The 25784-nt window shown below is 53.3% G+C and overlaps 9 protein-coding genes across 9 annotated transcripts; 4 read left to right on the top strand and 5 right to left on the bottom strand.

Annotated features, from left to right (window-relative positions):
* Positions 1–913: 913 nt before the first annotated feature.
* On the top strand, positions 914–1318 carry HH3V_2 (histone H3-like centromeric protein hH3v; the record flags this gene model as incomplete). The annotated part of the gene is made up of 1 exon (XM_051501718.1): positions 914–1318. The coding sequence occupies one exon, from the start codon at positions 914–916 to the stop codon at positions 1316–1318; it is 405 nt and encodes a 134-aa protein (XP_051348067.1).
* A 396-nt stretch (positions 1319–1714) lies between these two features.
* Positions 1715–3391, top strand: J4E92_010379 (uncharacterized protein; the record flags this gene model as incomplete). The annotated part of the gene is made up of 2 exons (XM_051501717.1): positions 1715–2233; positions 2297–3391. The coding sequence occupies 2 exons, from the start codon at positions 1715–1717 to the stop codon at positions 3389–3391; spliced, it is 1614 nt and encodes a 537-aa protein (XP_051348066.1).
* A 1766-nt stretch (positions 3392–5157) lies between these two features.
* Positions 5158–6510, top strand: J4E92_010378 (uncharacterized protein; the record flags this gene model as incomplete). The annotated part of the gene is made up of 1 exon (XM_051501716.1): positions 5158–6510. The coding sequence occupies one exon, from the start codon at positions 5158–5160 to the stop codon at positions 6508–6510; it is 1353 nt and encodes a 450-aa protein (XP_051348065.1).
* Positions 6511–6955: 445 nt separating this feature from the next.
* On the bottom strand, positions 6956–7654 carry J4E92_010377 (uncharacterized protein; the record flags this gene model as incomplete). Its single annotated transcript, XM_051501715.1, has 1 exon — positions 6956–7654. One exon carries the CDS (start codon positions 7652–7654, stop codon positions 6956–6958), a length of 699 nt encoding a protein of 232 aa, XP_051348064.1.
* A 6016-nt stretch (positions 7655–13670) lies between these two features.
* J4E92_010376 (uncharacterized protein) lies at positions 13671–15443 on the bottom strand (the record flags this gene model as incomplete). Its single annotated transcript, XM_051501714.1, has 1 exon — positions 13671–15443. The coding sequence occupies one exon, from the start codon at positions 15441–15443 to the stop codon at positions 13671–13673; it is 1773 nt and encodes a 590-aa protein (XP_051348063.1).
* Positions 15444–17152: 1709 nt separating this feature from the next.
* Positions 17153–18645, bottom strand: J4E92_010375 (uncharacterized protein; the record flags this gene model as incomplete). Its single annotated transcript, XM_051501713.1, has 2 exons — positions 17153–18598; positions 18637–18645. 2 exons carry the CDS (start codon positions 18643–18645, stop codon positions 17153–17155), a joined length of 1455 nt encoding a protein of 484 aa, XP_051348062.1.
* Positions 18646–19765: 1120 nt separating this feature from the next.
* On the bottom strand, positions 19766–20683 carry J4E92_010374 (uncharacterized protein; the record flags this gene model as incomplete). The annotated part of the gene is made up of 1 exon (XM_051501712.1): positions 19766–20683. The coding sequence occupies one exon, from the start codon at positions 20681–20683 to the stop codon at positions 19766–19768; it is 918 nt and encodes a 305-aa protein (XP_051348061.1).
* A 577-nt stretch (positions 20684–21260) lies between these two features.
* On the top strand, positions 21261–21836 carry J4E92_010373 (uncharacterized protein; the record flags this gene model as incomplete). Its single annotated transcript, XM_051501711.1, has 1 exon — positions 21261–21836. The coding sequence occupies one exon, from the start codon at positions 21261–21263 to the stop codon at positions 21834–21836; it is 576 nt and encodes a 191-aa protein (XP_051348060.1).
* A 2142-nt stretch (positions 21837–23978) lies between these two features.
* Positions 23979–25522, bottom strand: J4E92_010372 (uncharacterized protein; the record flags this gene model as incomplete). The annotated part of the gene is made up of 2 exons (XM_051501710.1): positions 23979–24932; positions 24980–25522. 2 exons carry the CDS (start codon positions 25520–25522, stop codon positions 23979–23981), a joined length of 1497 nt encoding a protein of 498 aa, XP_051348059.1.
* Positions 25523–25784: the final 262 nt, after the last annotated feature.

Raw genomic sequence — 25784 nt, 5'->3', positions numbered from 1 at the left:
CAAATACCTCCAGGGTTATCTGTGAGATTTTCCAAGACGCTGGAAGCCTTGGTGAGAACCTCCAGCGCTACCTGTCCATTCTTCCACAACGCGCGTGGCATGAGAGGATGCCTCCAGGCATACTCTTCAGCCCGCCCCAGGTTTACCCGACACGCGGAACTTGACGTGTCTATGTCACTCCTGAGCGCTAGTTCGTAGATGCTCCACCTGGCATCTGGTCAAAGCCGTGATGAGATGGTTCCAAGGAGCAGGAGAATCAACGCGCACGCGAGGTGATGGAAGGGCCTCGGCTCAGCCGAGCAGCCGCCGCATTTGAGCTAGCGCGGAGCAACTCCAGCTCCCACCTCAGCGCGTCACTTCGCCGGCCCAGCCACGTCTTGACATCCATCCCGTTTTTGCTTTGTGCCGTCGCGCACGACCGCAAGATCAACACAAGCGTCTCTCCGTCGGAGCGCTGTGCTGCGAGAACATCTCCTCAAATACTGCACCGCTGCGACACGCTCAATCTCGAGCTCTAATCTTACGGCAGGGTCTCTTCTACCAGCCTCCACGACCTTCATTCGCGATGCGCGCTTCTAAGGCCATGTCTGCACAACCTATAGCATGGGTCGGCTCAACATGGCAGATGCATATGATACCGCCGCCATTGTCACAATACCTTGTTTCACGAGGACCAGTGGCCTCCGCATCCGCACATCCCTGGTATACATCCAGCCTTGGCTACACCATGGACGCATGCAGATACAAAGAACGCGACAGTACTTGGACCACGAACCATGTCTACTTTACGCCCAGAATGATCCCATGCACTTGATCTTTTGCTTGCACGGCATAACGGATACAGACACCCAGGCCGTTCTTTCTCTTGTCACCCATACCTTGCTATCAAATACGCCAAACGCTTATCTATAAAATGACGGGAAGCAGGAGGCCTGCCCGAGGAGCCCGAGGAGCCCGCGTAGAACCACGGAATCATCACGGTATTCCACCCGCTCCCAAGCCAAAGAGACGCTACAAGCCCGGCACTGTCGCCCTGCGCGAGATCAAACGATACCAGAAATCTACCGACCTTCTGCTGCTGAAGTTGCCCTTCCAGCGGGTAGTCCGCGAGGTTGCCCTAAGCGTCTCGCGTATCGATGGCCCATTGCGCTGGCAGAGTCAAGCTATCGTGGCATTGCAAGAAGCGAGCGAAGCCTTCCTAGTAGGCCTGTTCCACGATGCCAACCTTTGCGCTATTCACGCCAAGCGCGTCACGATTCAGCAGAAGGACATTCAGCTTGCGAGGCGGTTGAGGGCGGCCTGGGGCGCGCCTGTATGAGAGTTGGCATAGGCGGCCGTGGCCATACGATCTGCGAAGAGCGTCGCAGTAAATTCGGGATGACCGACCGAGTGGTGGGGAGTGGTACGTGTGCTGTAGTTGTCGGGAGTATCTTGATTATAGGGTGAGGCGAGGAAATGGGCGGTGCGACTGATGTTTATCGCCCCGCACCCCAGACTGGTTTGACTATGCATTCAACATTCCTCATTCGAGCGCTAGAGACTCTTGCTGTAATGTCTGCCCAGCTACAGGCTCCTTAGCAGCCAAAATCACTTCTTCTTTGCGTTGTTCTTCTTGTTTCGTACTTTAGTCCGCTTTCAGTTAGCGTGTATTTCTCATTGGTCGCCATCGGCCGCGACGCGACCTCATCTCACAACACGAACAACATGCGTTATCATGCCGAACACACCCAGCAACGCCCGCCGTGTGTTTGAGCTTCGCCTTGCCCAGAGTGCGCTGAGCCCGCACGACCGAACCGCCGCGCCCACGCCGCTGGCTGATCTGCGGACCCTCGACGACCTTGTATGGACCAAAGAGGCTGTCTGCGTTGCCGCGCTCGTGCTGGGATTCCAGGACTACTACTGCGAGGACCTTGAGGCTTTCGAGAAGCGCGTTCAAACTTCACTCGGAGAGACAGGTGGCTGCAAGAGCTTCCAAGACGTCTGGCACAATATCAAGGGTGTCACCGAACACTGGGGGGCAGACTGGTGGACCGTCCTCCAGCGACACCAAATCCGGATCCAGCAAGTACCGTCGTTCAACCTCGCCGTTTACCTGAACAAGTACTCGAAAGCTGCGCAACCGCTCTCGGACGTTGTCGCCGAGCTCCAGACATTCGACAAGGTCAGGCGTCAAGATATCATCAGTGTCCAGCGAAGATACGATCCTAGGAATCCGACCCACTTCGGCCAAACCGTACGTATTTGAGCCGCACTTGGACCTGCTACATAAACTGACGGCGCGTTCTCACCTTCACAGGCTCAGCGTCTGGACTGCAAGTCGTGGCGATATTTCCAGGACCTCATCGCGTGGAGGGACAAGCGATTGAACGCCACCCTGGCCGCGGACGTGTCTTCTGAGCGGGCGCGCCGCCTTGAGAAACGCCAGAATCGCCCATCCAACTCACCTGACAAGAAGAAGAATCGCAAACGGCGTGCGGTGACACGAAGGACACCAGCTAATCCTCGGGATCACTCGCGTTCGCAATCAGTCGAGCGACCTAGACGGGGCCCATCGGAATTACCAGACGACGACACTAGCCTCTTCGAAGGCCGTCGGGACTCACTGTCATTCCAGGACAGCACACTCCAAGAAGAAGACCTTCAGGACACACTCAACGATCAGGAGAGTCCCTTCCGGCGTAACAGCATCACTGACCTGGACACTCCTCGTGTCACAGAGGACGGCCCATCATTTGGGGACGACGATAACATCCAGCCATTCACCCCGGTTCATAGTATAGACCTCATGTCACTCAAAATGCTCGCACAGGATCCGGACTTCCGCGCGGTTATGCACATCATTGTCAGGAAGAAGAAAGAAATCCGGTCAGCCAAGGAAGACAACCTCCAAGCTACAGTCCATCTTGCTCAGGCGCAAGAGACCGCTCGTAGTCATGCTTTGGAAGCGCAGAAAGCACTGCAGCTGAGTACACTGCCAAGCGAAGATAGCCTGGAACAAATCAAAACGGAATTCTCCGCTAAGCTCAAGGCTACCCAGGACTACAATGAGCATCTCGCAGGAGACATCACGGCGATCACCAACTTCGCCAGCTTAGGAGTAGCCTCGGCGACCCAGGACGTGACCAAACTAGAAGCCATGAAAGATGCGTGCGAAGCGGAAATCAGGCAGATGGAGCATCGTGTCACACAATATGGAGCGTGGGCTGAGAAGATGGGCGCCGCAACGAGGGAGGTAGAGGAGGCGAAGGAATGTTCTCGAAAGGCAAATCAAGTCCTCTTGACAGTGGATGATATGATGCGAATAGCGGAGCTGTGGCTGGGCAAACCAAGCGCTAAACTCTCCATTGAAGTACTGGAAGATCTTCTCAAGGAACCGCTGGAAGGAGAGTAGATCATGACTTCGTGTTAGACGTCAAGCCTGTTGTTTCGATTTCGTCATGTTTATACCCCTTGCTCAGCAATCTAGACCATAATTCCCACTCGTTCACAGTAGGCAGCCTCTAGGTGCTCCCTGCGATTGACATCGATATCAATAACCAATTTTCCCCTTCGCCAGATGCCGTAAACGCCTTCAAAAGGGAAATTTCTGTCAAGCACAACGGAACGATAAAATTGGTGTTCAACACCATTGCGATAACGGGCATGAGAGACACCCGGAGGTCTTCCTCGTCCCTTTGACATGTATTTAATTCACCCTGAACAGGCCTAGGAGGTAGCGTGCTACCGCTATAAACCCTCGGCGGTGCCCGCTAGAATGCCCCCTGGAAGGTTACATATAGGCGTTAGACCAATATCATTATCAACACTATTGCGATGGGTCGTCGCGATCTCCAGGCGCGACACTTGGCTGTAAGATCATGATCAGGAAATAGATTTCGCGTATTACAACAATGTGATAGCGTGTTACCTATTGAAACGTCCCTACAATACCGCATGCTATATGGTGTCTATATCTAGTGCGGAGTCGGGTCTCTATTGTTACAGGCGTACGCTGGTGTATATATTAACAAGCGTAGGACGTGGTGAGCAGTTCCGCCTTGTTTGATGTTGTAAAGACAGGGGCTACGCAGTGGAGAGGACCGTCGAGGTCATTGATGTGCGCTTCCGCATTGACTACACGTATCATTCCTTCCCGCATGCATACACGGAGGCAATCTGAGGTACTTTGATGGGTCAGAACAGCTCTTATTGATATCATGATCGAAATCGTAAAGACTCAACGTCTCGTAAATCTTGAGAGTTTTGTAGCGATGACTGAGTGTTCTACACGCTCTTTACACTGTCGTTGACCGCATAGTGTCCTGTGTATGACGTGGTATGGCTTGTGATACAAGAGACAGATATCCCCAGCGCTGAACATTATTCCACTATTCTTTGCCATTCGATGCGCATGAGATACTATCCTATCAGATTCAGGTGTAGATACTGTATGTACCTTAAAGCTGTCGTTTGACAAAACTTGTTCTGTTGTCTTAGTGAAGTAGGTACTGTTTCCACGCGACATGAAGTGAAGTACTAGACCATGTTATGCTCTCAAAGTACACATTGCTTCTTTGGCATCTCTGGGATGAGTGTGCCACGTATCCATACATTATACTGCATGAGTTTAAAAAGAAGGGAGTGCTCCTTTGCCCAAGAATGCGGTCTGGTCCTGCTTCGGGCCGGATCATAGAGATTTTAGTTGGCTACTTTGGTATAAGGTACAATTGCGATAGTTTTGGGGGCTGCATGAATGCGAGTGGGTCGAATAGCAAATGCGGAGACTGAACGAAGAAACTGGGCCCCAATCAACAGCGACGAAACGAGGATATACGTCCTTGATCTCTTCGTGAACGCCAGTGTATTCATTGCCAGTGAGCACGACCTGCAGAGGTGGGGAGGCTAAATTGTCTCAAGAGTTGGTGAAACCTTTAGTCTCGTCCTAATGTAGACCGCACAGTACGATTTTATCCTTATTTTCGCATAAGGTGGGTGCGACGCTCAGTGAATATGGGGTGGGGTCGTTTACGCCAGGCACGCACACGCTAGCCGCTCAAGTACAAAACGCCACCCATGAACATTGCTGCCTTTCACGACTTATGCACTATTCCGGCTAGTACGCATCGCACCACCGACTATATACCGCAAATTCGCACTTCCTCCGCGCGACACCCCACCATGCACTCTACTATGCCCATCTCCAGCGACAGCGAGCGCTCGTCTCTCCGTCCCTCTTTTGCTACATCTCCTCCTTCTCCCTGCCCTCGGGCGGACTCTGTTCGACCCCCTAAGGCGTATCTCTCGCCCGATTCGTCCCCTCCCGTGCGCAAGACGGAGTTCGCCAAGATCTACGACCTTCTCCTGCGTCTCAGCGAGGGCGAGAGCGTCGAAGAAGACATCCAGAACAAGTTCACCGTCTCCCCATCCGATTGGCTCGAACTGAAGGATGAAATCTTCGTGAAAGGCGACAGGTTCAGCAGCGAGACCAGAGCTTGGGCGAATATTAAGCTGCGCTACAACTACGACGCTGAGGCGGGAACATTCGAAGTCAAGATGGCCGACGCAATTCACGAAAGTTGCAAGAGCGCCCTCGTCAAACTCCTGGAAGCAAGAATGGCCCCATACACAACAGGAATCATCAGGCAAGGTCTTCCACCAAATTTGAGTCTCGAAACACTCAAGGACTGGGCTCATACAATGACCCCTCTTGCCAGTGGCTCATTCCGCGCCCCAGATATCGCCTTCTCCTTGGGACAGTGGCCACCAATCTTCATTGCCGAGATTGCGAATGGCGAGCATGGCAAACGCAATTTCAAAGGCAAAGCCAAAGACTACATGAGTGGCACCAGAGGTGTTACCAAAACCCTGCTCGGCATCGACTTCGAATATCCCGTGCGGCGAAATGGAGTCAACGAACTCCCGCGATGGGCTACCTACCAATTCTTCCGCTGCAAGATCATGGGCGATGACTTCAAAATCATCTCCACTGGCAAGAAGCCCGTGAGATTCAAGAACGCCAACGGAGTGATCAACTCGCATTTCAAGGTGCGGTTGACTCTGGCCGACTTTGTGACATCCGATGATCCCGTTCTCTTGAACTTTCCGGTACACATCACTCATCAAGATCTCTACAACGTGGTAGCGTCAGCAGAGCGGGCACAGCAGACCAAGAACGTATACATACTTCCAGTACCTCTCAAATACGTTGGTTCTGAGTCGCCATCTCCAGAGCCAGAGGAGCCCAGCTCGAGTCCGGAACAGGATACCGATGATACTGGCACTTTTTCCGGTAGGAAAAGCAGAGTTAGTAGCGATGAAGCAACGTCGGTTGGCTCGCGGGTCACTCGTCGCAGTGATAAGAGGGGGGGTTCGTCGGCCGGGGGAGAGACCAGCGAAGAGACCAGCGAGGAAGACGAGAACGAGGAGAATGATGCTGAGGACGAGGAGGATAGTGTTGAAGGCCAGGAGGATGATGTTGAAGACGAGGAGGACGACGAGGAGGAGGCTCGTCCGCACAAGAGGCGAAGATGATACCCCGCGGTTGGCTCGCCATGAAAGCGGCCTTCGCATATTCTTCTATAGACTTGATACCCCGGGCGCAGCCCTCTGATGAACGATAGATAATGAACGAAATGACCACGATAGTACCATGTCATCTCATCCCGATGCATGAGCCCATGAGCATACGTACAAGGTTTCTATCGTCCTGAACACCCCCCGACGCAGTTGTATTTGGCAAAACCTCTTTTGTGTGAAGACGTGTGATAGAGCTGCAGAGAAAATTGACGGGTGTCAGACGGATAGTTCAAGAGAAGACACCACATGAAACAGGTGATGTATTTGGAAAACAGTGCTATAGTAAGCTACGATGGGGTGACTTGCGTCAAAGCATCTATTCCATTACCCCGTCACGTATTCCACCTTATCCCCCTCATCAATGTCCACGAGCGCATGTTTGGTCTGCGTCAGTACATAGCTAGACTTCATCCTCGACATCCTCGTCATTAACGATGACATCGCCAGTCCTGGGATCTCTGATGACTGACTCTCCGACCACCCTGTACGGGACGCCAGCGGGCACAGGCCTGCGCTTGACTTTGTCCTCACCCATCAAGGCAAGCTCATCCTCGCTGTCATACGATCCATGGTGAAGAATGCTAGAACCGGCGCCTCCACGACCCTTCTTCCGAGAGCTACCGTCCTTCTTAGCCTGTGGCTTGCGCACAGCGGCCTTGATCCTCTTGCTCGGGTCACGGACGATATCCTCATCTTCGTCTTCCTCATCCAGATCCATATCATCCGCCTCCCTCTTGACCACCACTGCACCTCGCTTCTTGGGGGTAGCAGTAGCGACCTTCTTGGCCGCCGCGCCTGCGCCTACTTCATAGCCCAAGCCCTCCTGCATCTTGCGCGCCTCAGCCCGAAGAGCGGTGATGCGGTTCCTGATACTACCGACGCTGGAGCCGGGGAAGACCTTGGATAGCTGCGGGTATTCGGCGGGGGTGACGGTGCGGCCGAAGATGAGGAGGAAGAGCTTGCGGTCGTTGGCGGCGTCCCAGGTCATCTTGGTTGGACTGGAGGACGGAGAGGCGGCGAAGCTCAGGGGCGAAGAAGGGGCGGGTAGGAGAGGTTTCGCGGTTTTGGGGGCACGCTTTGGGGTGGTGTTGGCTGACATGGCGAACGAGGAGGGAGAAGATCGAGAGGACGGTTACTTCTATCTGTTGATGCGATCGGTTTGCCTGTAATACTGTGAGTGGGTGTGTCGGAAGTCGGGGTAGATGGAATGAACGTACGAGGATATCGGTCGGCGCGGCGGGCGGATGGAATGTCGCGGTTCGAGAACCAAGTCGGCGTGCTGCAGTACTACCCTCTTTGAGGACTAATCGTCTAGCAAATTTGATCACGATCGACATACGACGTCGTAGTATGAGCTTTGTTGGGTGGTCTAGCAATTTTGTAGACGAGCGATTGGTGTGGCTCGTGTTGGCGCGAACGATTAACCAGATCGGGCGAGTTGAGTGAAGCAACACTCAGGTAGCATATGCCAGGTTCGACAGCTATAGGTTCAGGCCAAGAAGACAGAGTTGCGAAAAGGAAGACTGGACATGATAACACCTGCAGAGCTCCCTGTCATGGTACTTGGGGAAATCTCCATCGTTCCGTGCTCGATGTTCCTGCTCAGCTCATCGCCACTGGAAGATGCAGTCAGAATGACGAAGCATGTTGTGAAGAGGGCGGCGATAAGCTGCGCAAAGCCCTTGATGTTGTCAATAAGAAGACAGTACTTCTACTCACGAGTGAGCGCCTTCCAAGATGTCCAAAAATGTCTTCTCTCGCACTAGGTTCTGGTCTGGCATGCAGATGGCGATGGTATTATAATGTGACCCGAAATAGATCGATGATTTGTTACACAATCCGTTGATGGCAAGCAGGAAGGGAGATGCGAATAATGTGGGAGTCTTGAGATCCTTCAGGCATGATGAATCAGATGTCCGAACTAGAGACCCGTGTGCTTCGTTATCGCGCTATACGGCTGTTGTGAAGCTCCTAGCTGATGAGAAAGGGCGCGCAGTCTAGCGGATGAGCGAGCCTCAAGGGTCGGGAGTGTGTGGCACTCCTGTAGTTTCGAGAGTTTCGATGGCCGATGGAACGTATGCACCTACTCAGCCAGCCAGCCAAAATGCCGGCCGACGGCGATCAGTATGTATCAAAGCTCGCTAAACAGACCTCTTCGTGCCGGTGATAAGCTCATATCCTCTCAGCTTGGTACTCGTGACGTTTCTGCCCAGGTAAATCTGCTCGGACAACTTCTGCAGCCATTTGTAGGCAGTGGCTGGTGGCATGGCACCCGATTTGACCACCTCGACACAAACATCTAAAAGGCTAGCTACCCGAGTTACAGACGTGTGCTGTGATATTGAGTGTGGTACGATACGCAGAAGACAGGAGACTCAACAAAGCTGTGGTGAGGTGTAGTTGGGTGATGACGTGAGGCTTGAAGATCCAACCTTGGAAGCCACGTGGATGATGGATCTAGCGTGGCCGCACCCACCCAAAATGCTGACATCACGAGCGAGGATTGGACGACGAGCAACACAAGATGCCACCAGTTACACTACTGCAGCCTGCGCGAGCGAGAGGAGTCCCGCAACCTCGGACCGGTCCGCGTACCTATTCAGGATGCTCTGCATTGCACTGTAGCCCGTTGTGGTAACGAAGCGCCGCGTGAAGAACAGATTTCGATAGCCCCGAGATATATCCGTGAGCCCATTACTGCCTTGATCCCTCTAAACTTTGCATTATTGCTGCCACGTCTATAGATCCGCCGCCCCTCTACTGCAGTACTCTACGCGAAAAAATTCGCATCGAGCAGATGCCCTGATCGAGCGTATGCCGCGCCACGTCCTCCCCCTCTGCGTATCATACCTCAGCCCGTTCTGTGTTGAGCTGGTGTTGATGTGGTCATGCTCGAGTCATGACTAAAGTGTGCGGTCGATGCGCCGAAGGCGGAGGGCGCGAGCTGGTGCGCTGGCTGGAAAGAGATGGTCAACTTGGATGCCAGATCAAGAGGGGACAAGAGATCTCACTGTTGCCCCTAGCCGCACCGTTTGGCTCCCTTCAGCGCGTCCGGGCGGGTTGAGCGTCGCAAGGCTGTCCGTCGGCGCCGTCTTCTTGCCGCCTGATGGCTGCCGCTCCGGCTCTCTGTATCCCGCCAGGGCCTCATACTCCTTGTCCCAGTCCGCCCCCAGGTCTCTCTGGTAGTCGGGCGTCACCATATCTTCGGTGTCTTGTTTGTCGCGCCAATCCAGTCCTTCGTGCCAGCCGTCCTGTTCGGGGTATGGGATGACGAGTCGGCCACCCACCCGCTCTATGATTTGCTCCGGCGTGTCGGTGAGGTGTGATTCGGTCGAGAAGGAGGGATTGGGCTGGCCTGATTTCGGGGTATCGAGGCGTACATTGCAGTCTGCGGTGGACGACGCGGTCCTGAAGCTGTCAGTCCGGAAGAAGGCCGACGAAGCGCATGTTTGGTACCGTGGTCTGTCTTTGGTAGTCGCAGAGCGCTTGCGACCGAAGCAGCACATATGCGCAGAGTGCAGGAGTCTGAATATCAGGAATGTGCAGTCGTGGCGTGCATGGAGAGCGTCGGGGCTCCACAGCGGCGTGGTTGAGAGTCTGCGTGTCTGCTGTCAAAGGGCGACCCTTAACGAAACTATACGGCCAATACGGAAGGTCGCACAGCACATCGCGGGCCTCACCTCCCGGTGCCGCATTCTGGGCGGCGTCTTGGAAATCATGGCTGCACGTGATGGCAACTCCATTGCGATGCCAGCTCAGCTATTGCGACACCACAAAAGCGATGCGCAGCTGAATTCGCGTGAGGTCGTGGATCGCGTACCGAGCCAGCGCAGGCTGATGGTGAGGGCGCCCGGAGTTAAGATGGCCCACCCGCCCGGCGATAACAACGCCGCTGTGTTCTGTCCCTCCACCAATACACCATAGTATCTCTCTATCACTCCACTCCCCCAGCAGCCATTGCAGACGCGCGCGGTACCATCCTCTATTGCCATCTTCGGTAGCCATCGATACGGCTGACTCCATCGTCTTGACCCCGGCAAATCAGGCCAGTGAAGATCCACCACCACGACAAAAAGACGAAGGTCCCGCCCACTCAGATGCCTTCGTTGCTCCAATACGCCTCTTCCAATCGATCCTGCCTAGGAGCAGATGTAAAATCAACACCGAACAACCTGATCTCCCACGACATTGACACCGGCTGAAGATACATAATTCAACGCCGCGACCCACCTCAAGCGCGACTTCTTCACTAGACCAGGTTATGCCGGTGGCGTACCTCGCTCTGGATGACATTGGGAAAGGGGAAATGAGGAGGCGCTGTGCAACTCACATTCCCAACTCGACCCCTTCTCTCAGTCGTCGAACGCACAGTAGGCCTCCTACCAGACTTGCGCCACGCGGGTAATCGCGACAACTGCATCCGATATCCCATCTTGAGGGTGAATCGTCACATCCACACGCGGTATTGGCGTCATACATACACGAACGCAGAACAACTCCACTTCATCGTCCCATTCACATCAGCTAGTCCTGAGCACGTCTGTCCACCAATACTACAACCGCGACATGTCACCCAAGCGAGCCATGGTGAAGCCGAGATTCTCAACGGGGAGGCGATGATGTGGGGCCAAGTGGCCGGTACACTCCTTTCATCCCCTCTTACCATTCCACGAGCTAATGCGCAATAGAAGTGGCCATATAGATCCTGCGGTCTTCTCCTCCCCACTCAAACGCAGTCGATACCGCGCGATATTCACCGAACGCTTCCGTACACGTACTCTCTGTCCACGTATATGGCCAACAGCCCCAATGATATAAACGATGAGGCTGCGACGAAGAACACATTCTTATATACAACGGAACGCGGATGTGATACGACCGGATGTAGGAGAGGGCCGTCACGGGCGGCAGCTCCTGGTGTAAAACGATCGTCGGGCATTCCACCCAACCGGTATTTCGCATAAACGTGGGCATGGACACACAAGTACAGGAAGAACTAGAGATTAGGTTAAGTCAAGTGGCTAGATTAGATCGTGTGCGGAGGAAGGCTGCTGTGTGTAGAACGGCTAAGTTGGGAATAAACATCAGATGCGCGGTCATGCTTACTAGGGCATGAGCATACGCACTACCACAACCAAATGGCTTTTCTTCTTGATGCTTCCGACTAACCCAAATCTGACGCTCGTTCATATTATCATGCAAGTTTTCACATCCGATATCCGACATTGCTGTTACGTCTCAATTCCCTCCTTCTCCCACTGCCTGAAGACACCATATTGGGGAAACATCAGGGCGATCTGCGACGAGATACCACAGCATCTAGAGTGGCTTCAAGACAATCTACAATCTCTAATGTATGATGTACACCAATTCCGCCCGGGTGATATCTGCATGGCGTTCGCTGTCATCACCGGCGTCAACGGACATGACAGCTCCCGCGCCAAGGATCCCCAGATCTAGCGTCCCTCAGACGGCATCATCGTCATCGTCAACTACTCCAGCCACGCCAACGAGTCTTCCTTGACACAACAGAACTGGCCTTCTTTTCCAAACACCTTACGTCTTGCCCGGTCAAAGTCTACATGACGTCCGCAATCCGCATGACGGGTCAGTAGCCACCACAAGCGATGTTGGGAATGACAGCATGCAAGCCCCCATTCGAGGCATCCTTCGCATCGTCGAACCCAGCACCCCTCATACAACATCCTCACTCACTCGGAGACCACTCGCGATACCGCATGCTGTGACTCGATGAGAGCATCCCCGTCCACCACGAGCCTGTCGCAATAACACTGTCAAGACCCGACGCCATGCCCTCCGGCCCCTTCGCAACAAAGCTCCGCGCGAGCGATACACACCGATACACCTTGCGGGAGTCCCATACCCCTCATACGCATTGGGTTACCGCATGAACGCACGCATGAGCCGAAGCTATAACGCAACGTTACCGCGTCAACATCGGCTTTCGGCCGCAATGCCCCGGTGTATACTTCTTCGATTGCAGCTGGTGGTGGAACACGAGAGGCAGCATGTTCGAAGTTGTCGGACTGTTTGGAATCGCGAGCGAAGTCATACGATGAGGGGCGCAAGAGCTTTTGGATGGCACAAGACACTTGTTGACTTGGACATGGAGATGCGCCGATGAAGAGGCGTGCATCCAGCAAGGAGATGTGCTAGTAACACACCACGGGTGCGACGAGATGGAAGATCTGGGAGTGATAAACCCAAGTCGCGCAGGATCCAGACGTTGCATGATCTGGTGGTGTTGGCACAAGTGGAGACAGCCGCACAATACACCATCCTTGGGCGCGTGCACCTCCCGCTGTTCAGACTTCAGCATGCGTCCTTGGCTCGTAGGATGCCAGCAATGTTCGAGGTTCCACCATTTCTGTGAGTAAGTTCTCGCGCATTGTCAGTCAAGCTATGCTGACAGTCCTTATCAGCACTCTCTTCCAATACTTGCGCGCAGCGCAGCTCGAGCCCACGGCGGAGGACCACGAACGCGACCGACAACGCGCGATCGATACGCCGAGCATCATGCCGTTGCTCTGATACTGAGGCGCATCGAGATTGGAGTGTGTAGGCACATGGCGGCGAGGTGCAACGTGGAGACAGGAGTTGGCACGCCGGAATGTATCTGGTCGCGGGATACCGCCGCTGGCTGGATGTTCCTCTTCTGATACCATGGTCTTCTGTCTCATACTTCGGCGCAATGGCGAGTGAGTGCAGGAGTTCTTTGGTGGAAACCTCCGGTTTTCAGGATATCTCGCTCCTCTCTAAAGGTACCCAAAGACGAGTTCTCTTCACTCACTGTCACTTCATCCTTCACATAGGCAATAAGAGAGGACATTGGACGCACCCATTATCTCGTGTTTGATAGGTCTCTCTATTCTAAACGAAGAGCGTACGACAGACGATATACCACTTCCAGCGGCCGAATACGATATCCCGATTGACCTTTCCCCAACCCTTTCGACTTTGTCTTCTATACTAAGGATCCACACCTCCTCCGCGACCCGAAACCCTCAACGCCAGTCCCGCAACTAGCTCGTCACATTCACTCGCACCATTGTCCCCCTCTCTGAACCACAAGCGCCCCTTCTACCATGCCACGACTACGCGATATCAGGTCTCTTCTCTCGCACTACATGCACTGTAATGCGATATCGAGACTCTTCGTGCTGAACAACCAAAGGCCCGATCAGCGTCCCCCGATGAGCTGCGGCATCAATGTCTGGTACGGCGATCTGGAGGTACTGCGGAGATCTTAAGTATACTGGATGGAGTGGTGCCGTTGGGACTGACAAAAAGGCAGTCTGGCGGTCGATGTCGTTTAGCAAGGTTTCTGGGGGCATTGAAATTGCTTGGACGCTGGTCGTGGCGGTTTGCGCTGTTCGCGCTGTATCTGGCACAGTTTGGCTGACCTCCGCAAGCTGGTGGATGTTTCTGGGCGATATCTGTTCTTCTTGAGTCTCTGGAAATCCGCGGGATCTTTGCGGGGTGGAAATGGGACGCTTCTCGCATTCGATTTTGTTTGGCCAATGGTCGCGACGGGCGCCTCTCGGGTTAACGACCTCTTCTTGCGACAACTTCCCCGCTTCTTCTGCGAGTCGCATCCCATCGACGTCCTGCTCGGCAACATCGATGGCGCCCATATCAACATCCTCATAAATCACGGCCTGTGAGCTTCCATCATTTACAACGTCCGGATCGAAGAAGCTGACGACGGAGTCTTCATGGTAGTGCCGAGGGTTCACTCCACTCGACTTTGGAGTATGATACGTCTCGTCCTCGCTGTCCTCAAACTCCGCACGAATGCCCCCGGGAATATTCACGACTTGATCTTCGCCCATTACGAGATCTTCATCGACCTCGACATCCGCCTGCACCTCATCACCTCCCGTATCGGTCTCCTTCCGTGACGGCGAACCGCGCTGATCGCTTATCTTAGCATGCTCTCCGAGTTCATCAACGAATCTGGTACCCCAGCTTGGCCGCTCGTCTTCGGGAACAGGCTCGACAACGCCTGGTCTCTGCCTATGATGCATTCTTCTGCGCTTCGCAGGCTGCCCATCCTCGTTGTCAGAGAATGGATCAGCAATGATCATGGAAGACACTGCACCCTTATCAGTAGGCTCCCCTGCCACCGGATCTAAATTCTGTATCGGATCGACCGGCTGCTCAGTTTGCATCGGTACCTTGGGCGGCCGCCCGCGCTTCCGAGCTAGCGCAACTGGCGGAAGTTGCTCACCTGCCGGGACGAGCTTCTGAGGCCGGCCTCTCTTCTTTGCGCCCGTGGATACTGGGACGGCCGCAGTAATTCCAAATGCTTCAGCCTTGGCGACATTCGGAGGGCGGCCGCGCTTCTTTGGTATCGTCGCGATTGCAATGGCTGGAGCAGCGGCTTCCTTCTCGGCGATGGCTTTCCGCGGACGACCTTGTTTTCGCGGTATCAGGGGAGTCGAATCAGCTGGTGAAGTTTCCGATTCTGGCGCAACTTTCGGCGGTCGGCCTCGCTTCTTGGGAACCGCGGGGGCTGGAATGACTGGTAAACCTCTACTTTGTTTCTCTGGGGCGCTCTCTGCCGGTTGCATCTGCGGATTCGGTGGCCTGGAGTAGCCTAACAAGATAATTGACGAGTCGTCTTGGGCCTTCTCCTGGGATCGATCACGCTTCTCCGGGACTGCAGGGACTGCAGCAGGCGATTGCTCGACTGACATGACTTTGGGCGGACGCCCACGTCGCTTGGGTAGATGAGAGCTGGGCGAAGCTATGGGCGCATCCTCCATGATCTTTCGTGGTCGCCCGCGCTGCCTTCGCGCCGGGACGGCGGTGACATCAATGTCGGCAGTGTGCCGTTGAAGCCCAGCGTTCTTCTTTGGGGGCATCGTGAGTGTTTTCGAAAGAGTTGTGACAGTAGAGATTGCACAATGCGACCGTGGTGGGAGCGAAGGGTGGGGTTCAGGTTGCACAAGCTCGACTGATCGTGCCAAGACATTTACGCGACTTGCGCGCGCCAGTTACTGCGACGAAGAAAGCGACCACGGCCCACATTGTTCCAGCACATTGCTGCCTGGAAATTCACTGGCATACCTGTTAATGCCGACTGCGAAATTCTTATCACCACCATGGGCATGGTGCGGCGCACATGAATGAACCCAAGAAAGCTGAACAAACCTTCAACATCCCGAGGTCGTCAATATCTGACGGATCAATTACGACCAGGATTCACACGGCATACGATTACGATCAAGGAAAGCTATTGCAGTAGGTAATTTGATTTGATGCTATACTAATTGAGAATGCTACGTGAATGTAAGTTGTGCGGTATAACACCCTTCCGGAAATTCGGAACGGCAACCGTCGTGTATGGCCTCAACAGCGGACAAACTGGGTAACAGGTCAAGAAGAGCTGCCGATGAGTAAGATAGCGTAGATCTACTACGCGATTTCTCCGTCATCGCTCTGACCCATGATCAGCTACACGGGCATCAGAGAAACTTCAGCACTTTCCTTGACGTAACGCCCGGTTCTGAATCATTGCGATCCTCTAGGACGTCCACCCCAAGCTGTGCCGAATTCCGCTTCTACAGGTATCCATTGCGCTTCCGTCTTCCCTTTCGTCTCGGCTTGTGATTTGGAGATCGTGGTGGAAGAGGTATCATCCTGTGAACGGGTTGAATGCTCGTCCAGCCGAAGCGCTGGCAAAAGCATGGAGCGCTCGATCCTACTTCCTTCAATGCGTATCTCTTCCGGGAGATTGAGACGACGCAACACGGATGCTTCGACCATTGCGTAGACCATAATAGCCATGCAGCTACACACTATGCACATGCGTACAGTACCGCGGTCGACGTCGATGCCAAGCCCCAAGGCAATACCGGCAACAACAAAACAAAAATTGCTCATGTGCGCCAGAACTTCCACACCCTTGCAGATGTCCAGCGCCAACCCTTCGATCCCCGAGTATTTCTTATAACCCTCCGCTGGTTTGTCTAGTCCTGTCTTTTTATTGATCCAGTCATTCAGGCCTCTAGCAGTTTGTATGAGATATTCATGTAGGGATATCCTGAAGTAAGACAGGGTTCGTGATGTGTGGTGTGAAGTACAACATAGCATGTTGACCAAAAGAAGAATGTCAATGAGTAATGCGAACTGCCTGCCCTGCTCGTGAGTGTCGTAGAGCACCTGGCTCCATAGGGATGTATAGTTTGTTTGGTTCATCGTGCTTTCCTGGTCCTTGGTACGATCAAGTTGGTTGTGTGTATTCGAGAGATGTTGTCTTGAGTTCTGGCTGGAAGCAGTACGTTAGCTTTTGTAGGTACCGCCCTTCTCCACTGTGCTTGCCGGGCTCTCATCACTGTTTACATACAAAAGAAGTTATCAAGCATAAAAAGTTTGATGTTGGATATTTGGACTTGTTAGTGCACATTGAGCGAGTGAATCATCGGCATCGATCGAATCACATGATCCGAGGACTGTCCTCCTGTCGAGAACTTCCAAAGTACTACAACACCAGACGGCTACAAAGGAGTATGGCCACGACGACGGGTCTCATTTTGTCATACAAGCGGGAAAGGCGGCGATGAACTCGATTCTACTTCGCCTGCTCGGCGAAGCGTTCCCTCAAAGACTTCTCTTCCTTCACATCGCGCGGCACATCCTCCAGCTCGCTGCAAGATTCTCTCTCCACATCCGACTCATGAATCTGTTGCTTCAGAAGCGCATTCTCTCTATCCTTTGCCTCACATTCGTTGCATGCTTCATGCGTCCCACCTCTCCTTTTTTCATCCAACAGGTTGGTCCGCCATTCCTCCATCACGTCCATGGTGGTCTGGTTTTGCTTCTCATGTTCTGCAGCTTCGTATATATGCGCCAGAACAGCTACGCGCGGCAGGTCTGGCGAGTCGAGTATTTGACCCTCGAAACTGGGGATCAGAATACGCATGAAGTTGTCAGGATGCTCACGATGAGCGTTGCTTCTGCGTGTGGGGGTACGGTCGGGTAGTGTGGAAGGTCGGGCAACTCGATGCTGGTCGCGCAGACTCTTCAGATACTCTGACACCTTGTAGTTGACCGTTCGGCCTGTCTCTGCTTCTTTCTTGTGTTTACCTAGCTGGTTGGCAGAGTCTTCCGCGCCCATGAGGTCGACGATGGTAAGGATGCCCCTAAGCGTGCCGTCGTTGCGATCGTGTACCCGAAGCTCGAGCCAGGAAGGACCACGAGAAGACGTAGGTTTGTCATGGTGTTTGGCGCGGCGCCGGATAGATTCACTTCGTAGCTTCTTGAGTTCTTCGGAGGAGTCGCACACCGTGGGTGTCATGTACCCGCCGCCTTTTCCTTGGTAGCGGAAGTAGAGGCCCGTGCTGGAATACAGAAATATATCGGCCCGCGAGGACTCGCTGTTTCCTACGACAAGCTTGCCTTCCTCACGTTTCAGTAGATCATGGGGCGTGTTGCAGCACACCTCCACGAAAGAGACATGGATCTGGAATTGAGGGAAAGCGAGAATAGCAAAGCGATCGAGGAGTGAGGGATCAGCTGCATTGGGCTCTATGGTAGTGTGGGTTTTGCCAGATTGCGTTTCGCCATAAGTGATGAGCATGATGTGCTGTCCGTGTAAAGCGGTCTGGATCATCGGTTCGAGTTCATCGAAGACGTTGGCAGTAGGGCAATGGGGACCAAAGACACGCCAGAAGGTGTAGGCTTCGCCGGTTCCGTTGATGATAGAGAAGTCGTTCCACGTCCATTTCGCGATGGGCTGCGGCGGTGCTTTGCTGGCGACTCCTTGGGCGGGCAATTTGGGCCGCACGCGGCAGTAAAGCAGCACCGGATTGACGTGACGGAAGAGTGCCTGGCGGGCTTTCTTCAAAGACTCGTTCATCTCGGTAGTGGCGTCTTTTCTGGCTGCGTCGAGTTGGATAGGTAATTCGCCGAGCTCATGCCCTAGCTGTCGGTTGTCCTCTTCCAGTCTCATGATATGTGCATTGCTCTCTTCAACCCTACGTTCCAACTCTTTTTTACGTCTTTCGAGACCCTCCAACTGATCTTGCAAATCTTTTCCAAGCACGTCGCGTCGACAGAGCTCATCTTCAATCGCGTCACACGTGAGCTGCGTGGCCCTCCTGGCAACTCTGAACGCGTCGGCTCGGGAGAGGGCCATGTCGAAAAGCACATGGAAATGCCATAATCACGGTCAGGAACGAGAGCGCTTTAATAGCTGTTTCCTCGTTGTAAGTAGCTGGTCTTGCATCCAATTTAGAGGGCCTTTGTTACGTGTCGTGACGCTCACAGCCGGTATTGGTCCCTGCAGGTGTCTAGCCACTACCGGCTTAGCGTGCTCACACCGCACAGCTACCTCCGCCGCCTCAAAACCATCCCAACGTTGAAGGGCGACACTGGTCACGCTTCTTTCCGCCATCTGCCTAGTGTTGAGCTATCTACACAGTTCACACTTCACACTTCATATAAAATCTGCATACCACCCACTTGTTGCTGCCATCGTGTTGTGATTATGACCGCGCAAACAACCGCTGGATTTCTAAAGCACTTGAAGGAAGCCATACCACCATTAGCTGTTCAAGCAATCGATCCTACCATCACACTGAAACCCTCTTCGCACAGGCAGATATTAGACGATCCACCAGACTGGCTACCTATAGCTCGCAGTCAATCGATAATCTGGCAGGCCTGCGCAGAGTTGCCGCGCCCAGTTGACCTGATGGAACGTCATACCGACCCAAAGACTCTTCTTCCGATACTATCGGCATCGCCATCTCATCATCGCTTGTATGCTTCGAAGTCACCGGTCGTCGACCGCGCTCTATCGATTCAAGTGCTCGCCTCACTGGACGCATCACACCAGCGACTGGTCTTGCGAGGGGAGGATGACGACGAACGAGGGAAGACAATACCCTCACAGCTATTGTTAAAAGACATGCTCGTCTCATGGCAGTCGGATTGGGTTGTGGCCTTACGACATAAATCGCCGGCTAAAGACTCCATTCACAGGGTCTACATAACAGCAGGCTCCAAGACGCAAGCGGACAACTGGTACCTTGCGTTGAAGCAACTTTCGGTTGGAGCATGGGAGTAGCAAGGGTGCTCTTCTCATTCAACTACGGCTTCCAGATCAACTACGAACGGTCTCTCCAACGACTCAATCCCGCGATCATCCATACGACCTCGTCTTCTCCCCCTTCAAGTCGCCCTACAGCTGCGCGACCTTCATCAATTCCTCCAGACCTGCGGTGATCCCATGCGGGTTCTTCCAAGTGTCCACGCATCTTTCATCGTCCTTTACCTCCTGCGCTACCTCGATCACCGTCGTCAAATACATACCGTCCTCCCCGTTGAACTCAACATGGTTAGTGTGGAAGTCGGATCGCAAAGGGCGTTCTCCCAGATTCCTCTTTTTGTCGTCTTTCCAGCCCAACTCTATGACCTGTGCGATACGCGCGTACAGTGTGCAGAGATATTTCATGTAGTTTTCTTCCTCGGGACTGACGTTTTCTCGGTGGTGGAAGCCCTTGTAGGCGTACTCAAATACAGACTGCATCACAAAGCCCATGTTGTGCATTCGATCAAAGGCGTCTTTGTAGTCCCTGGTTTCGATGATTTCCGTGGTCCTGGGGCTGACCCGACCGTGTTGGAGCTTCAAGTTCGCGATCTCGACATTTTGTTGTTCAAGAAGATGCTCGTATTCCGAAATCTTGGTCAACATGACGCGGACGAATCGTCCCAGATCCGGCTCACGAGGACTCGCTGCTGCGTGTGCCTCGTCGGCTGACAGGTTGTCGTGAAGAACTCCAGTTACAAAGTCTTGCACAGCCTTATTCATCGACTCCCACTTGACCATCGGATCGATGTGACGAATGACCTCTTTGAAGTTTTCTTCCAGCAACTGGATGCGCCCGTTGGCATCGATAAGCTCGAGCTCTTTGGCTTGAGCCTCCTTAGTGCGCTCGTCGTACTCGCTCAACTTGTCGAGAGCCTGGCTCAGGCGTGTGGTGATGGCTTGGTTTTGTTGCCGGTAATAATGAAGGGTGTCGTTCGCGGGACGTCTGGCTTCGCTTTCCAGGAAATCCTTTTGGAGGTCCTGGAAAGATTTGGAACCTGATGATGCCATATCTTTGGTGGAGGCGATGCGCGCAATGAAAGGGATGGTATTTTTGTTTCAGACTAATGTGATGGATGTGGTATAGTTGATGATCACGAATTGAATATTGGATTAGTGCGACGTGGGTGCCTCGACCCGGGAATATATAGTCACGCTGATAGAAAGCAGGAGCTTGGTCTGTCAAACAACGCTTCAAGTATCGTGTAGTTCCGCATTACATATTATCACTCTGAATAAAAACAGGAGCGTCGTCTAAGGGGCACGCGTGACGTTAGAAAATTTGCTTCGCTGCGACGCAAATGTGAAACAGAAAGACTCGCGGCCTCGTCGATTTTGCCTGATGCAAATTTTTCTTTGCTGTGAGCGCTGTCCGAGAGCTCCACTGCTTCCATCGTGGACGCTTTCTATACGACCTACAAGAACATAAAGCATCGTTATTTCTCTTGAATTAGGACGGCATCAACCCTGCTAGCTTGCGAACGATCTCTGAACGGAATTTCACACCTCGGATTGCAGAATCCTGCCTCTTGTACGTCGAAGCCTCCGTCCCGCGTCCTTGGTCATCCCTTCAGACTTGACTTCAGCCATGGATTATCTCCGCCTTATCGATAGCCTGTGGTGGCTCATGCACCCCAATACTCTCTTTGGCTTGTTCAGTCTTCTGGCGACTACTGTCGGTCTCTACCTTGGCATCCAAAACACCCTACTCTTCGGCCTAGTCCTCGTTCTTGGCTACTTCTTCGGCCGTAATGGCGCCTCGTTCAATTGTCCTCACTGGTACCTCCGTGGCGTGCCCATACCAGCGGACATGAAGCCCTCTGACCGTGAGACTTGGATCACCAGGTTGCGCGGTGAGCTGGCAAGATTCGGTGTCATCTTTGTACGAGAGCGTAGCGAAGGGATGTCTGGTATGTCGGAAGTCGCTCGCGCAGCGTATATCGAAGAGTTGTTCGGACGACTGCATGACGCTGCGGATGCCATGACGGACGAGGAGAAGAGGGCGTATGGAAAAAGGTTGGCAAGGCAGTTCATGTGGTTCCAAGAGGGTTCGGTAGGCTGGCTCGGCATGGGAGGCTCTTTGCCGCCGATGCCACCTGGAGTAGGAGAATATGGTAGCGGTTACGGTGGAAGACACGGTTTGACGTGGATAGGCAGGGACTGAGAGTGAGATTCGGGCAGTAGAAAAGTCAGCTGGAAAAACCTCTTAGGTAGTAGTCAGTTTCTGGTAGGCTCGATAGTGGCGCATGTATTCGGAAGCCGCGATGTTCGTATTGTGAAACGATGAAGTTTGATTTGAGCGATAAGCGTCAGTTCAACTGACATTGTGCCTAAATTTAATGCGCAGTGCTGGCAAGAATCGTGTTCTTCAGCGACATCGGTCATTGGCGCGGCCTGCACCTCAAGACGGCGTTGCAATTCGCGGGTGTAGCGCCATCAAGGTCTCCCGCGGAGCTACTGGTCCATGCAGGCGGATCGCGATACCAACGGCGTTCGGGCGCGCCATTCCGGAAGACTGAGAAAGTTTATCTTCGTCGAATCCGTAATGTTCTCAAACCATTCATTGCGCAGTGAGTGAATCTTATTGCCGAGGGTCGCGGTGCCCCTAAGAGGAATGGCTTGCGCGGCGTAGAGTTTGCCGATCTGGATGAACGCGACACTCATCGAAAGTAGACAACCACCACGCTCTCCTCTGCCACGTCAAATATGGCAGACTTCATAAGAACTTGAGTCATCGCTGATGGCGAACTCAAGCCAGTGATGTTGTCGTTAGGAAGGGGCTGGTCGGAGAGCGGTGTTGGGCGTGGTATTAAGGTTGGTGAGGACAAACCTCGGGACCTCGAGAATCGCCGGGGACACGTGATATCGAGGGGCAGCCCATGCGCTATCCCCGAACCAGACAGCTTCAGCTTACAGGTGGCGTCGAGCTCGCCTTCCTCCAAATTTGCTCTCGACACACATCCCTCAAACCACGAACGAAATACCCAATGATCGCGTACGGAATCGCCCGTCGAAAAGAAAACGTCTAGCTCGCCACGTCCCCTCCGTACGGCAGAAATGGCAATTCGTTTGTGACAATCTTCGTGACCACGGTGGCAACGAATGACGCTACAATACAGACACGTGCAGCCCAGGCTTGTCTCTATGATGACAAACATGGCGATAGATGCCGAGACTCTAGAGGCCTTACTGCTCATTGTGTTCACAGCACAGCTATTCACGTGTGAAGCAGGAACCAGTCTTCGCCAACGATTGCGTTCCGCATATATCTTCTTTCCAGCAATATACGCGACATTACCCGGGCAAAAACGATTTTGAGCTGCACTTTTGCTACCTGCTATACTACATACGAGCTTCAGTGGTTTCCTCTCTCCTATTTATGCCCTTATTGCCCGAGTAAGATCGCGCAACCTCCTACCATGCGCGCATCTTGTTAACTCTCTTCTCGCATCTTGCCTTTTTTGTTGGAAGCTACTTTTACGCAATTTACGCCCTTTCAGTATCGTCGCGCTCGTTGGGTTTGACGGTTGCATTGGTTGCATTGGTTGCATTGGTCGCATTGGTTTTGTCAGGTTCGTCAGGTTCGTCGGAATACTTCTCTGGCACCCAGTAAGGTCTGTACCGGGGATGCCGATCATGCAGATTCATAGGAGCGCGTGGCTGAGACGGCGACGTGGTGCGGTTCGAGACTGGATCAGCCGAGCAGCATAACACGACTAGAACAATCACCACGATGACTGCGACTTTGGCGTAGCTCGTTCGTAAGAGGGCCCGTAGGAATCCCCGAAGACGGCCAGATGACGTATACGCCCACCAACCTCCGGCTATAGCTACGGCCGAGCCTATGGCGGCCTTGCTCCCGACGTGTTCAAGTACGGATTCCAACATGCTAGACAGATATCTGCTAAGTCCTATTGGTTGGCTTCTTTTATTGACGAAAGTTGTTATTTTCCAGGGGAGTTGAAAGAAGAGGTGGAAGTATGGCCGGGAAGAATGCGACTTTCAGGCGATGAGTATGGGGTCGTGAACAAAGAGAAGTTTGCTGGCGTTTATGATGCTTGCTCGGACACACAAGTGGACGTTTCGAGGACGTCGAGAACATTCTCCACAGTACCGAAACAATGCCTCAGGGTCCTGGGGAGCAAAGATATCTTCGCTTCTCGGTGCCACGACTTGGTATTTTGAGTACTTCAATACTGCCGACGGTCTTCTCGCCCCTCCGTCTTTTCGCTCCCTCGTAGACATACCCCTCATGCCCTTATAACATCGCCCAAGAATTCTCTCCGCGCACTTTGATCGCCGACCCTCAATCACATTGGCCATCATCGCTGCCGCTGTCACTGATGATGCTTGCACTTAGCTGCGCTGGGGCGTGTTCGACGAATGCGGGAAACTGCGAATCACCCACTCGCTTCGGGAAGTCGAGGAAGCTCCCAAAGATCTCCCAGAGGAGATCATGCATCAGCGCATCAGCACCTGAATGTTTCGCTAGTTCCGGTAATCCCAGTTTTCGCAGATGACGGAAGGCCACCTCGCTCGATTTGATACCATCGACTGCTTGCTCGCCACCCTTCGTCATCGTCTTGAGCTGCGTGTGGTGTAATACCGATCCCAGATGCACAATGCTTCCAAGGCCAAGGTGCACACCGATGAACTCGTACTTTCTCCCATGATCTTGCCAACCGCGTAACTTCTCCTCGAAAACAGCCGGCGTCATACCACCAGGCACATAACCGCCACAATGGGAGAACAAGCGTCGTACCGCAGAGGGACAGAACTTCCCTCTTACTTGACCAGCGTTACCCCTCGCTACCCAGTTGGCAGGGTCCATCGTAGAGGCTATGTGGAAAAAGATGGCGTATACCACATATTGGACGCTGGTCAGCGCAGTAACACGCTCTGTAGCGAGCATATTGCCCACATGCGCGGCGTAGACGTCCATAAAGGTAGTACCTTTGTTTCGCTTACCCAGAGCGCCGGTGTCTCGCAGGACGCCTAGACCCATGTTCACGACAGTCACTTGCTCGGAGTCGAGTGCGATGTCTTCGCGCGTCAGCCTCGACCACCTTCTCCACCATTCAATTGACTTCTTGTCTCTCTTCTTCGAAGGTCGGGACGTAACGTCATCATTGCTGCCACGCTTTCGCTTTGGTCCTTGGTCGCACGTTGGAAGCACAAATGGCATCAAGGCTGTCACGATCTGCACCGTGTGCGGGTCCCACTCGTCGTTCGAGTTGAGATGTTTAAGATTGAGTACGTCCTATGTGGATCAGCGAGCATCAATCACTGCAAGAGATGCGAACTTACATCCACAGCGAACATTTCGAAGAATTGTTCAACTCTGATTTTAACACCACATGGGGTATTGTCGAGTAGAAATGACGTGGCGTGGTCGTCCACACCCGGGCTAACAGACGGCATTCTTCGGCAAATAGCCATGCTCAAGTCGTCGACCGTGGAGCTGAGATTTAGCTCCATGAGGTCATTCGGGTATACTTGTTGATCGATAGATAGCGTGTTTTGCACGTCGTCTCCTGATTGGCAATGTTCGAATGGTGGTATGATTGGGCCACCACAGCCGACTATGCTTGTATCCGCGTTCGTGGAGTATCCAGTTCTGTCAAGATCGGAAAGGAAGGACTGGTCGCCCGTGGACGATGATCCGCCAGAAGCCAGTTCCACTAGTTGCGAGAAGGTGTCCAGAACCCCATGTTCATTCATAAAGCTGTGAATCTCGGCCGTATCCTTTGGAGTGATGATGTCAAAGGGTGGACCCATAGTCGGGTCCGCTTCCAAGTCGTTCGAGGTATGCGGGTTGCAGCCTATCGAATTCTTTTCCACTCCTTCCATTATTCCATGGGGGCATTCAGTCATCGTGGATGTCGTGTGTGTGTAGCCTATCGCAGTCGTGAAAAGCGCCGGATGATTGAGGCAGCAATACCATTCGCGGATTCAATGATTATGGAAGCAGATAGAGGATGTTGAGATACGGTGGTGAAGGCTTCACAAAGATGGGCAACCCCGGATGCAAGAAGAGCTGGACGGGCTTTGGCGACGGAGGAAGGCACTCCATGGACGCAACTCCTGAAGAGCCATCTCGTGGAACAGCTGG

This window comes from Alternaria infectoria, assembly GCF_024043175.1.
Source record: "Alternaria infectoria strain BMP 0036 chromosome Unknown scaffold_35, whole genome shotgun sequence".
Classification (NCBI taxonomy): Eukaryota; Fungi; Ascomycota; class Dothideomycetes; order Pleosporales; family Pleosporaceae; genus Alternaria; species Alternaria infectoria.
The sequence above is the reverse complement of the archived record's forward strand: the minus strand, read 5'-3'. Positions and strand labels throughout refer to the sequence as shown.